The sequence below is a fragment of the Ursus arctos genome, unplaced genomic scaffold (assembly GCF_023065955.2).
Source record: "Ursus arctos isolate Adak ecotype North America unplaced genomic scaffold, UrsArc2.0 scaffold_4, whole genome shotgun sequence".
NCBI classification, from domain to species: domain Eukaryota; kingdom Metazoa; phylum Chordata; class Mammalia; order Carnivora; family Ursidae; genus Ursus; species Ursus arctos.
In genome coordinates, this window is record NW_026623056.1 from 84,774,196 (window position 1) to 84,788,434 (window position 14,239).

General features: G+C 46.6%; 1 protein-coding gene across 3 annotated transcripts in view; it reads right to left on the reverse strand.

The window, feature by feature from the left end:
- RUNX1 (RUNX family transcription factor 1) overlaps positions 1-14,239 on the reverse strand; it is a 243,627-nt gene that overhangs the window by 51,894 nt on the left and 177,494 nt on the right. For all 3 annotated transcript variants that reach the window (XM_026508403.3, XM_057306541.1, XM_057306540.1), the window contains one exon: positions 12,713-12,817. In XM_026508403.3, the coding sequence (XP_026364188.1) occupies positions 12,713-12,817 (105 nt within the window). The remainder of the gene's footprint in view (positions 1-12,712; positions 12,818-14,239) is intronic.

Consider the following 14,239-nt stretch of genomic DNA (forward strand, 5'->3'; position numbering starts at 1 on the left):
CGCTCAGAAACGTCGAACAATGAAGTCAACAGGACTCAGACCCTCTCTTTTAGTTGGTGGAGGAATGAACACTAAGGTCTCGGACCGGCCAGCTTCAGGAAGCTGGCCATGTTGGGTCTTTGTGGGTTTGCACAATTGAGCACTTTGTGGGTAGAAGGATGTGTCTTTTTTTTTTTTTCCCTCTCTCTCTCTCTCTCTTTTTTTCTTAAATGATGCCAAAGCCACGGGAAATCTAGTTAGGATGATTCCCCTGCTTGTGGCATGTCACTCCGGAGTGGACCTTTATTCATTTCTTGCTCCTGCTTGGGGAGTGATAGATGTACCCCCTCTCGCCTGCCAGCCCTCCCCCATCTTCTAGTCCTCTGCCCCCCCAGGTTGGGGGGCTGGCTGCGGGTCTGCAGGTCTGCAGGGCCCTGGGGCTCTCCTCTCCAGGTTGGAAGACCATGCGTCGGAAGGGCCACTGCTCCTACGGACATCGATAGAGTCGTCCTTTGAGAAGCCGAAGAAAGATCTTAAAATCATCATCGGATCCTCTCTCATTCTGCAGATGGGGAAACGGAGGCTCTGAGAGGGGACGGGAAGCAGCATCGGTCTCCCAGGCCAGCCGTCTTTCCACCGGGCCGCTGCCGCTCCCTTGCCCAGGGCTCAGGATTCCTTTTAGAGTTCGACAGAGCAGTTCCTGAGATGAGCCCAGCCCTGGAGACTCAAATTTCAGCAGTTTCCAGTCCTTTCTGCCTGCACTCGGCTGCCTATTTATTTTGCGACTGGATGAATCACCCAAGGAATAGAACGAGTTTCTCCCCACCTGCTCCTGGCAGCCAGTCAGCAAACGAACAGGACAGAAAGCCGGCCTCTCTGGAGCCTTGAAAGATTCTCACCTCTGAGCTGCTGCAGATTTGACTGGTCCTGGGAAACTGGCATGGAAGCTCAAGGGTGTAACGTTTCACCTCCCTGAAATCTAATCCAGAAATCTCAGGCAAGCAACATATGTAAAGAGCCACGGGCTAAAAAAAAAAAAAGGAGTAAGGACGCCGCCAGCTGCAGTAGGACCTCACATGCTCCAGCAAAAGGGCATTCCAGAGCTGCAGAGGAAAAACTTCGTTTGGCTTTGGAAAAGAACTATCTCTTAAAAGAAAAGCCAGCTCTCTTCAACTGTCTGAGTTGCTTCTTTTTGTTTTCAATCTTCTCCGAGGGTACGGAGAGTAGGTAAAGAAACTATCAAGATATTCTGACGGCAAAGGTAAAGTTCCTAGCATTATGGATTCATAGTAGAGGCTGATTTGAGTGTCTCTGTTTTTTCTCTACAATTTTCTTCCCCTCAATTTCAAAAGACTTCATGAGATGAAATCTACCTCCAAAAAAACGAATGGTTATTTTACTTAAGACCCCTAAGTTTTTGTGTAATATACACAAACAACAATTTTTCATTTATATTTTTCTATTATTTTACTGCATAGCTATTAGATTTCTATTATCTAATCGATGACACTGTTTACAGGGCACCTTGATATAGATTTTCTCAATTCATCCAAAACAACCCTATGCGGTAAGACAGCCCCTACGATTATTCCCATCTTATAAATGAGACTCAGCGGAAGCTTCTAGATGTGAAGAGACTTGGCAGGCACACAGCAGCAGGAGTGCTAACTAATGTTCAGTTAAGAAACAACTACAGTTGGATAAAATCTCTGTTTGGAGAAGGACCACTTCTCTGCAAGGCAATCCGGTTAACAGGATTTTGCTTCAGTGAGGAGTAAGTTGTTGAAATTGGTTCAGTACTTGGAATTAATAATAGATAGGGTAGACAGAAAACAGAAAAAAGCTCTTATTGTATTGTATTCTGGGGACTCGATCTGTCAGGATTTTTTTTTTTTTAATAACTTGGTAATGGCAGATATTTGGCCCCCACTTGGGCAGAATTCCAGTAGTTCCCTTGGTAAGGGCTAAGGGATGAGGGAAAGGGACCTGTGTGTCCAGGGCATGTGCTAATATTTAAGAAGCTCCTCTGTGCCAAGGTGTGCTGTCATCAATGTGCACAAGACCTTGGCCCGCCCCTGCCCACCCCACCAAGGGTATCACCTTCCTGGTTTTACCCAGGAGGAGACTGAGGAGACTGAGCTTTGGGAGGCTAACCTCTCAGATGAGAGGTGAGGGTGAATGAGGCAGCCAGCTCTCTAGTGGCCAACCACCGCTCCAGTCCACCTCTTAGGCTAGCTCATTTTATCTCCACACCCCCCAGCAAGGCAGGTGTCACGAAGCCCATTCTACAGATGGGGAAACCGATGTGCAGCTAGTAAGTGGCAGGGATCACACTTGAAGCCAGGCTGGTCCAGCTCCAAATGCCTCTCTCCCTTCCTCCCGCTCAGAGCTCTCTGCTTCATTTCTGAAACCCAGGGCTCTGCCCTGTTGGCAAAGCTGAAGACGAACCGAAAGAGGTGACCCTGTGCACGTCTCTTCAGCTCTTTATAATGAACGAATTGGAAATATCACAAAACCACTTCAAAGCCAAGTAAAAATAAGGGGATACCAGGAACAACTCCAAAAGGGGCCATGAAGGCATACAGTCCTTAAGAATTTACTGATTTCAAAATATGTACTTTTTATCTCGGATGACCAGAAGACTTACTTCTAGGCCGTGGCGAACAAAAACAAAACCAAAACCAACCAAACACATAGCATTATCCAATGTTTGACATCTCGGCATATGAAAGAATCCTGAAAGACTTCCATAACAGCCCGAGTTTTAGTCAATACTGGCTTTAATGGAACCTGAGTATATGTAAATCATGGAAGTATCAAACTGATGGATTGCCATTAACTTACTTAACAGGGGTCTAGGGAGTTGGCAGATTAATTCGATTATGTTTCTTTAAGGAAAAAAAAGGTAAACGGCAAACAAATTTGCTTTGGGTACTTAATTTTTTTTTAACCTTGATTTTCATCTATAAATGTATATCCACCATATTTGGCTATCGGCTGTAGTGAACTTTACCAGTAACACCGCATAACTTACTTGCACATAGAACTTGAGACCAATACACCATGTGCGCACGGCCCGTCATGTTATGAAAGAGGCATTTCCCATTCAACTAAATGTCAGTGTCTTCTGAGTTGTCTGATAATACAGCTGTAATGCCCAGTAATAGATCCTACTTAATTTATTCCTTCTTTATTGCCAACTTTCCATAGCAAAAACCTTCAAAACAAATTGTTATGAAGGACAAGAACATGGAAAGAACAGAAGACAAAAATTTCGAGTTAGCTCAAATGATCTTAAACACAGATCCAGTGCAAGGGGGTAGCTTTTCCTTGACTTATTTAAGCTGAACTTGTGGGGTTTTTTGCTGTTGTTTGGGGGTGGTCAGGTTCTAGGAGACCCACTGGATGGAATTCTTTGTTGATCGAAGGCTACATGGCTTACAGAAAAAGCCCCAAGCCTCCGGGAAAACTCGCGCAGAGTTTTGTTTTGTTTTTTGTTTCTTTTCAAAATGAGAAATGGAAAATGGCTAAAGTGTGGAAAAAATTCTCAAGCCACCCCAAAGTCGAGAAGCTGACCGTGATAATGCTGCGTGGGGCTGCCAACGACAGTCCTTCCGCAGGTGTGCCTTCCCACCCCAACCTTGGCAGCGGCATTCCCGGTGCCGGGGCCCACCTTTCCTGCGGCACCCCCGGGGACCAAGGCCCCGGCCTAGGTCCCCCCACAATGCAACTGGATGACACGCGCGGACCTCGGCTGAGCGGGGTTCCCCAAGCACCCCAGGTGGGGGGGGGGCGGCTCCCTGAGGCCGCAGGGCACCTGGCTTGCAAACCCAGGCCCCGCACATGCGCAGAAGGGTCTCCACCTCTACTGGGAGAGCACCTGTGTCCTTGAAATGTGCCACTGAATGGCTTTGGAGGAAATGAAGAAAAGCCCTACCAAACAGATTCCAAAATATCCAAAAAAACCCAGAACAAGTCTAGAAAGACACATTGATTTAGGGAACTTAGCGGGTTACTGAGTGTGTTTCCTATGTCTGCAAAGCTTGCCTGTGGCTAGCGGGTCCAGACACCCCGGGAGGAGAGCTGATCTCCTCTGGGGCAAGAATTCAGACTCCAAGAGACTCTGGCATACTTCATGTCAGTTTTCTAGAACAATGTGGAACAGTCTCTCCTCCAGCCTGTCCTGCATATACTGAAAAGAGCCCGCACGTTAGATCTCAGTACTGACTGTCGCTGTTAGTCAGGATTTTTCCCCTGGAATTTTTTACGAAGTTCAACATTTGGGAGTAAGGCCATTTTACCAAAGAGGGACTTAGGAACAGTGCCCAGAGTGTTTCAAGGGTCCATAAAAATGCAAGAAAAGAAATTTACTGGGTCTAAATTCAAAAGGAAAACTGAAAAAAAAAAATCAAAATTTATAAATGTTTAATTAAACGTCTTAAAAAATGCAGCATGATGGCAACTTCATGAATTTTTAAACTTAGGGTTCACATTTTGTTGTTGTTGTTGTTGTTTAGAGTTTTCTCATAGCCAAAGGGTTCCGAGACTAATGCAAATAATTGCTCCATCTTCCGAACACTTACTGTGTGTTCTAATTGTTCTACAGTCTTCTCCAGCCTCCCAGCCCTGTGAGGTCAGTACGGCCACTGTCCCTGGAGGCCCAGCCAGGCCAGCCACCCCCCACCAGGTATGGTCACCCACACAGTTAGCAAGTGCCAGAGTGGGGAATCTCAACGCTGATTGTAATCACATCATTCACGGCAGGGAAATCGGGGCCGAAGGTAATGAAACGAGTTACTCATAGCCAGATCATTTAAAAAATAAATGATAAAAGCCCTTTCAAAAATTTACAGCCCCCCCCCCAAAGATAACTAACATATTATGCGTGTGGGTACAAGTGGCTACGTCTGAGGTCACATAGGACAAAGTCCCCTTCTCCCAGGGAAGGGGGCCCCAGGGGACTTAGCCTCTAAGGGGCCTTGTTTGTGGGGAATCTATGGCTCTGACAATATTTTGTTACCTCTTCCGAGCGGGAACTAATTTGGAGATTATCTCATCCCATCGCCTGGTTGGACCGAAGAGGAAAGTGAGGACCAGGATGAAAGTACTTAAGATAATTGCCCAAGGTCACACCCACTGACCTGGTGGCGCCAATGTGAACCCAGGTCTCCGCTCAGGATCCAGAGAATTTTCTACATGTTTTAAGATTAAGAAATGGAAGCTTAAATAGAGATAGATTTTTTTTTTCTTTTAGCCCTTCATATACTAAATCCTAACTAGGACTGTGATATATTGGCTTAGTTCCGGACAGCACTGGGGTGACTTAAAATAGCGTTTCGCGGTGGGGGTGCCTGGGTGACTCAGTCAGTTAAGCGTCTGCCTTGGGGTTAGGTCATGAACCCCGGGGGAGAGGGGCCTGCTTTCCCTGGCCCTCTGCCCCTCCTCCCTGCTTGTGTTCTCTCTCTCCCTCTCTCTCAAATAAATAAATAAAATCTTAAAAAACAAATAAACAAAATAGCGCTTCGGTTTGCAATGGCCCTGATGGAAAGAGAAATCCAAGGGAATGGTCCAAGTTTCATTGCATGCTGCTTCTCTCCCCTCTCCCCCTCTATTAGACTGACAGGGTATCTAGATCCTTTCCTGGTGTTCTCACTGGTACCTACCTGGAAGGAATTTTCCCCTTTCCTTTCTACAGCAATACAAATACCAAATAAAAACCTTAGTGACTTCGGTATAGATAGGGCTTGTTACAAAGAGGTCGCAGGCCTCCCCAGGTCTTGGTGAGCTGACGGAGGGGGGTTATCACTGCTTCTGGGGGGAGAAGCATACTTCCCCCGGGATCCTCTTATATTCCCATTCATCCAAGGGAACCTTTCAGACCTTGGCCTGAATTAAGTTCGCCGAAAACTCAAGGGTCAGGGACATCTTTATGTATACAAAATTCTTAGTCTAGCTTGATACTACTAAAAATAATAAACAGAATGAGATTCTAAAACTCACTGGACACATTTAGGCAGATTATTATTAATCCTTGAAAAATTGCTTTTGCCAAGTCTTGGGGTAGTTGGGGAGCTTAGCACCGTGGAAGTCACCCAGAATGTCCATCTTAGCTCCAAAATGCCTTTCAGACTGGGGAGGAGGAATATAATAAGTAAGTAGAACATTTCCTCCTCTTGGAGCCTCTGTCTGTCTCCTACTTTATATCTGGTGGGAGGGAAGAAAGCATTATTTCCTTTTTCTTTTGTGAATCAGGATTTCATCTACAAAGAACTAAGGTCCAAATCTGATATTTGAAGAATCCAAGGGATTAAGTAGATCACTGTTCATTACCTGGAAGAAATGCTTAAGCAGTTCTGAGCAAACAAAGTGACCGTAGATGGATAATTACAATCCTGAGCTCACAGATCTATGAAACTGACTGGTATTGCACTAACCAATGAGGAGCAAGGGACACAAGTTTCCGTCCTGCGGGAGGGCTGGACCCTCTGGTCCCCACCTGGACCCTCCAGGAAGCTCTTTGCCAAAGGGGGAATCGGGACTCAGAATGTCACCTGGTGATCATTTTGTCACACGATTCATCCTTCCCGCATGCCAACACCGGAGGTCCTTGCTTCAGGTCCCTATTGATGCCAGGCCCCCAAGCAGACCCTGGGGACAGACATTGGTAGAGTGTTGGGTCCTGTCCCCTGCCCCAGGGTGTCTGCCAATGTAACCCCATCCACAAGAGAGCCCTGGCTCCCTGTCTGTTCAATGATTGCCAAGGCTCCGAGGCTCTGCTTTCTCGAAGACTGTATTTGAACCAGCATTGTATTGATAAACCTTCCTAATAAAAAATTTCTGAAACAGAAATTTCAATACACTGAAGCCCAAGGAGCAGATGGGGCAGTTCTTAAAACCAGACTCTGGCGCCTGTGGGTCGCTGTGTCTGGACTGCTTCGTTCCAGTTCTGGCTTCCTGATGGTGTAACCTTGGGCAAGGGACCTCACTTCTCTTTGCTTCGACTTCCTTACCTTTTCTTGCAAAGATGATATCAACTAATATGGGAAACTCTTTGAACAGTGCTGGGCGAACAACGGTCCTAAGTGCTAGCTATTATTATTATTATTAGGTGTTATTATTATTATTTTTAAAGATTTTATTTATTTATTTGACAGAGAGAAAGAGAGAGGACACAAGCTGGGGGAGAGGCAGGCAGAGGGAGAGGGAGAAGCAGGCTCCCCACTGAGCAAGGAGTCCGCCTTGGCGCTCGATCCCAGGACCCCTGAATCATGACCTGAGCCGAAGGCAGCTGCTAAACTGACTGAGCCACCCGGGAGCGCTAAGTGTTTTTATTACTAAGAGAAAGTAATATTTTAAAAACCCTGTACCTTACTCAGTCACAAGAGCAATCTGTAAACACTTCCGCTCATTCTGCACTTTTTTAAAGAAACTTGATTTCAAATATTTTTAGGCCCATCATTGCCATAGTTTATAGGTACCTTTCACGCATTCCTCTTTTTCCCTCCAAACATGCCCTCCATGTTTAAGGACCTCGTTTCTTTTGTCTCTCTGTTAGAGATTTGCTGCTTCTTTTTTTTTTTTTTTTTAAGATTTTATTTATTTATTCAACAGAGATAGAGACAGCCAGCGAGAGAGGGAACACAAGCAGGGGGAATGGGAGAGGAAGAAGCAGGCTCATAGCGGAGGAGCCTGATGTGGGGCTTGATCCCATAACGCCGGGATCACGCCCTGAGCGGAAGGCAGATGCTTAAACGCTGTGCCACCCAGGCGCCCCAAGATTTGCTGCTTCTATTCCAAGTCATAGAAGGAAATATATTTGTGTGATGTGATCTGAACAAAGTCCTTAGCAAAGCGATTGAGTGATAAGGCCCTCCAGTGGACCTCTTTTAACTGACTCCCTATTAAAAAAAGGTTAGTTGGCACGAAGGCTAGTGCCCCAGAAAAAAAAGCATTTTCTGACGTTTTTAAGGAACAGCTCCACCCAGCTATCTGTGATTGTGAATTCCAAGCCAGAGCAACACAGCTTCTGTGAAGGACTTCTTGAACCTTAGGTCCGGAGTTGTCCCAGAAATGGCCAATATTTGTTGTATTAATCTTATCAAGTTTTAATTAGGTTACTCAGTGTTCCAGATGCAACTGATCGATACCTGGCCAGACAGGTGATGGCTGGTGACATCCGAATGACTACTCAGTTTGTACCCCTGAGATCCCCACCCCCTGCCATTGGGTCACTCGGGGTCCCAATCGCTCACTGCCCTCAATCTCTCCTTAGCAAAATATCTTCCTCCACGTCACTGAGGTACAATATATTCTCTGCAGAGAATATGCTTTGGTATCTTAATACCATCATATCACAGACGCACGGGCTAGAGATGGAGTTTTTCACTAGATCCCCCCCAAAGATAAAAAATACAGAAAAACAGCTCTGAGATACCCTTGTCCTGAAAATCCCATCAGTCTCTCTCTCATGCTTAATGAGAAGTCTATCTTTCAATATGTTCAACAAGCCACAAAGTGTTCTATCTATGAACTGAAAACAGAGTCCCCCCTGCTGCTTGCGAGGACGGATCCCAGCCTGGAATATTTTCTGATGGTGCCCCTTCTCCATAACAAATTCAATTTTTCATCAATTAGCAATCTCTCTATTAGTCTAAGATGAAAATAAAATCCCGTGGAACGTGGGAAAAACAAGTTGTGACTTTCTAGCGGCAGGTCAGTTACTCTAAAGGAGCAAGAAACCATCTGGGGTGCAAACTGTTTTCCGTTCTCTCTGGAATGCCCTTTTGCTGCACCCTCACCCCCGAAAACCAGGAAGCTGAGGTGGGGAGCATCAAGCGGTCCCACTGGCCTGGCCGACAGTCGGCGGTGGCGTGTTCTCTAGTTCTTGTCCTTGTCACCTCAGCGTCAGGGTGAGTGAGATAAGCTTCCCTTCTGGGTTTTTGCATGGGTGCTTCAAGCCGAAGGCTCCATGCGTGCAACGAGGCGCCACGATTTGCCCTTTCTAGACCATCTCACGAACTGAGAAGCCCCGTAAGCCAACACCTCATTTCGAACGCCAGGCTATGAAGCCACGTCAGAGAGCTTGGAATAGGTCATGGACAGATGGCACAGGTGCATGGAGAGGTGCATGGATAGACAGACAGACGGATAGACAGACGGGAGTGCAGGATTATGTACCAGGAGCTCCTCATTCTCTTTCTGCCTTCATCACCAACTATTTCTTTTCAACCAAGGCACATAATTTCATTTCCCTGGGCTTCTTCCCTTTTTTCAATCTGAGGCCATCAGGCCTGGAGGCTCTCTCTTCAGCTCCCCCAGTCTTTGATTTCATGAAACAATAAAACTTTTCAAAACGATTTGACTTGTGAATGCCAGAGCCACTTTGCCGGAATCGGCCAGAATTCATTGCCCCATAAGGATCAAAGGGACTTGGGAGGTATTATTAATCCACAGATGTGACACTGTCTGGGCCTCCTGATTGACGTGCGATGACCTCTCTTCACATGACATTAGAAAGTGGCTGTGAATTATTCCCAATAGCCAAGACCAGAGGCAACCTAAGTGTCCATCAATAAATGAATGGATGAAAAATACACACACACCCCCCAATGGAATATTATTCAGCCTTACAAGGAAGGAAATTCTGCCCTTTGCAACAACATGAATGAACATCGAGGGCGTTATGCTACATGAAATAAGTCAGACAGAGAAAGACAAGGACAGTATGATTTCACATGTAAAATCTAACCAAAAAAAACCTCATAGACACAGAGAGCAGCAGATTGGTGGATGCCAGGGGCAGGCGACGGGGGCCGAGTGGGAACGCAGGGAAGTGGGTGAAGGTGGTCAAAGGGTTCACGCTTCTACTTATAAGATGAACAAGTCCTGGGGAGAAGACGTGTAGCGTGATGACTATACTTGATGGTACTGTATTGTATACTTGACAGTTGCTAGGTGGACAGATATTAAAAGTTCTCATCACACACATGCACACACACACTGTAACTATTTGAGGTGACGGATGGGTGAACTTATTGTGGCAATCATCGTGCAATATACACATATAACAAATCATCGTGTTGTAAGCCTGAAACTTACACAGTGTTGTATGTCAATTATATCTCAATAAAACTGAAAAACACTCTGTTCACTTTCTCTTTACAAGAAAGAAAAGGAAAAAAAGAAAGGGGCCGTGAGCAGAGCTTCATCAAAAAGTAGTTCCCACCTTGAATCTAGATTTTCACATAATGAGGAGGACAGCATACGAAAATTAGAACCGAGGGCCCACCCTTGCTTCCTGGGGTGAACAGAAAAGTCAGCATTACTCAAGCCACGCCGGAGTCTGTCTGCATTCAATTTTTTTTCTAGAAGTCCTTTGTGCCATGTGGGACTGTCTGCCTGGGACTCTAACACCTCTCTCTACCATGTTTACTACCTTCCATTTAATTTTTCCTAAGACCCCACATTCCATTGGACAGGAAAGACTCGATAAAAATGGTGCCTCCTTGGAGCAAATCCCTTCTGTCTGTTCAAAGAGTCCTTCTCAATAATGACTTTTTTCTGAAGTTATAAAACAGCAGGAGAGCAAACTGTCTATACAGGCAGGCCATTACAATACTGTATTTCCCCCCTCTGACTGCCAATTCTTAAAAGTCAGAGCACCCACCATTTGTCTTCTGAAGCTCAGCTGCCTGGGTGGGTCTTTGAATGTTACAGGAAATACTGGCGGTGGGGCAAGACCTACTCCCCCCCTTTTCTCTGTGCACGGGAGAGGAACAGGTAGAGAAATACCAGGGGGTCATTGGTTTAAGCTTCTTCTTCCAGACAGGTCGGCATTTGAATGGCATCTATTTCTTAAAGAGAGAGATTCTATAGCCACCTGAGTGGGCCTTTGTCAAAGTTTCGTGATCCTCAAAGTCAATTTCCTTACACCTCACAACTGCCCCTGCCCCCAGCCCTGTGCCTTGCTAGAACCGAAGCCTGCTTCCTCTTTGGTCCTCTGCGGAGAGCCAAGGCGCCTGTGCTGTGTTTCCGTTACGTTATTAACAGAACAGGGTCACTATGAGTCTTCCGTTTGCCGCTCCTACTTGGGAAACCTACGAAGGTGCGTTTGGTTGTCACTGTGTGGTCCCGTGCCCGTGACCTCCTTTTCAAACATAAATTGGAATCAGGGGCTGATACCAACTCCCAGAGTTTCCCAAGTCTGGGCATGACCAGATTGTCTCCATGCGTTCAAGAGCAAAAGCTGAGACGGGGGAAATGAGGTCAGCAATAAAGGGAGTCACGGACTAGGCAAATGGCAGTATAAGGAGATGGTGAATGGAATGCCATGTCCTGGGGGGCTGTCCTCGGTGGGGATGATGGTTCCTTGGGGGGGTTCTTCCCTCTCTGGGGCATTGGGAAAGCTGAGGCAGCTCATGGGATGGTTCTAGCAGGCTATCAAGACACCCTGAGGCTGTGTCCAGGACTGCAGGAAACACTGCCACCACTGGGGTGAGCAGCAGGTGACCCGTCGAGCCATGCCTGGGGGCGACCCCACCGTCCCAGCAGCATCACCACCGTGAGAAGCGCCTCTGGAGGACCGCCCCGCTGAGCGTCAGCCTCAGACGCAGCCAGGGAGCCTTTACTGGGGGTGGAGAACATCTGCTGAGATCATTCTCTGTGCCAGGCACAGAGCACTGTCTCCTGTCTCAGAAAGAAGCTCTCACTGTTGTCTCCATTTTGCAGATGAGGAGACTGAGGTCCAGGGAGCCCCCGTAACTTGCTGAAGGCTTACATGCCTGAACTAGAACTCCACTTGTGGTGCCCCCGAGCCCAAATTCCTACCCACTCCGTGTTATGACCTGACCTCCCTGCATCTCAACCTCCAGGGGTAGTGGGAAGCCCTGTCTCTGAGTCTGTCTCCCACCAGAAAAGAGAGCCCTCATTTTCCACCAGGGACCTGATAGGGTTTGAAGGCACGCGGAGGCTGGGCAGAATCCAGCCTCCGTCCTGGGGAAGGGTGTGGCTCTGGAAAAGAGTGTTACTCTTGTGTTTACTCAAAGATAGTCATTAAGTCACCGTGAAGACATCTTTCTGCAGACTAAACAACCCCACTGCTTTTTAAAAAAGCTTTCCTCACAGGGACTCTTTTTTTGGTACCGTCTTTCTATATTTACTGGTTTTCCCCCAGGAATTCTTCTGCCCTCTCATTCTCTATTTTAATCAGTCCTGTAATAAGACTCTGATCTGTGCCACAGGAAGAAAAAAGTCATTTTCAGAGTTTTCATCTCTGGCCTTAACAAACGAATAAAAGGCCAGCATGGATAGTAATCAGCCCCTTGTGGTCCGCTCTGAAGCTCAGGCATGTTTTTGGCCCCCCCGGTGGCTGGCCAAGCTTCCACTGACTGTTTGTTTCTAAACCTGTGGAACTTCACCGTTTATTTGAGGGACCAGGCCTCCGTCTCCCGCGGCCCCCAAATGCTTCAAACACGCACCTGACTCAGCCCGATCTGCTTTTCTGCCCCCGAAGAGAAGGCTTTAAAAGGAGCCCAGGGCTCAGAGACAGACTCTGAGGGGTGAGTGTCAACAATAAAATTCTTTCTTCCCGCAGGGGCCTCACAGTCCTGCCTGGCGGAGGTGTTAGCCACATTTAGGCAGTGCCGGTCCAACCCAAGGATTCTGAGATACCGTCCCGGGGGCCTCGGTGTGCCAGCCCGGACAGCGTGCCAGCCCCCATGGGGGGCCCACTTACTTCGAGGTTCTCGGGGTCCATCCACGGTGATTTTGATGGCTCTGTGGTAAGTGGCAACTTGCGGTGGATTTGTAAAGACGGTGATGGTCAGAGTGAAGCTTTTCCCTGTTGGAACACGAAAGAGAACACCAAAAAATGAGGGGAAGGTCTGACCATATATGCTGGGTAGCTGACCATTAATTTATGCTTTCCAGCCCTCAGACTGGAAAGGTGGTATTTCTTCAGCATAAGTGAGCGGTTTTTCCAACACTCCCCTAGCTTTGGCTTCGCTTGAATTCTGGAATGCACCCCTTCAGTGTTTGTCTAGATGTTAACACTTCACATGGTTATACGGCTTTCGCTAAATCATCAATAAACAACACAGGATCAAGACAGATTCGGTTTTGTTTTCTTTCAAGTCGAGACTCCAGGGAACATGGGCTCGGATTGGCAGCTCTCCACGCCCCCCGTGATAACTGTCCCCAAGGAGTAAAAGAAACCGTATCCGTCTTTCCCTTCTAACACTGCTTGTCCCTCCAAGGGTTAGGAAAGACAGAATTCCTGAGTTTGTGAATAGGCGAAGTTAAACTTATTCTCCCTGTATTTCAAAAACACTAATAATTGCTGGTTAATTGACTTTAAATATTACTTTTAAATGCTAGATGTTATTAGAGGCGCTCATGGGATTGGCCAGACAGACTTTATAGTCAATAAACTGACTTAACGATATGTAACTGACAGACTGAGATTCAATAAGGACTATAAACATAAAAACACACGTGGATGTCCAGCTAAACACTTGGCATACACGCGTGGGACGTGAGTGTGTTTTCATTACGGATGTCTACCGCGATGCTTTTGGTAACTCTGAAAAACTGTTTAAAAATCTGTTTATAAGTTAGAACACAATGACTAACATGTAAGTAATTCATATAAATACACCAACAATTAATAGTAATAATGTAAGTATTAATATGCACCTATATTAATAATTTAAAACATTTCTTCTTGGCCACGCGGTGCAGAGAATGAACTCCGAGTTTGAACTCTGGCTAGCTGTCCTTTGGCAAGGCCCTAGACCCCTCCGTGCCTCAGTGCCCTTACCTGGAAGATGGGTACACATAGCATGTTGGGCCTTATAGCATTTGGGGGGAAGTTAAATGAGGTCATACGGGTAAAACCATTAGAACAGTATCTGGGGCATGAAGGTATGCGTGCGAGTGTGTGTGTGTGTGTGTGTGTGTGTGCGCTGTGCTCACTTCTATTATTTTTCCTCTCTGTTTCTCAGAGTTCCCCAGCAGGATTCTTTTTTTTTTTTTTTTTTTTTTTTAAGATTTTTTATTTATTTATTCGACAGAGATAGAGACAGCCAGCAAGAGAGGGAACACAAGCAGGGGGAGTGGGAGAGGAAGAAGCAGGCTCATGGCGGAAGAGCCTGATGTGGGGCTCGATCCCACAACGCCGGGATCACGCCCTGAGCCAAAGGCAGACGCTTAACCGCTGTGCCACCCAGGCGCCCCCCCAGCAGGATTCTAAGGTTTGACGAAG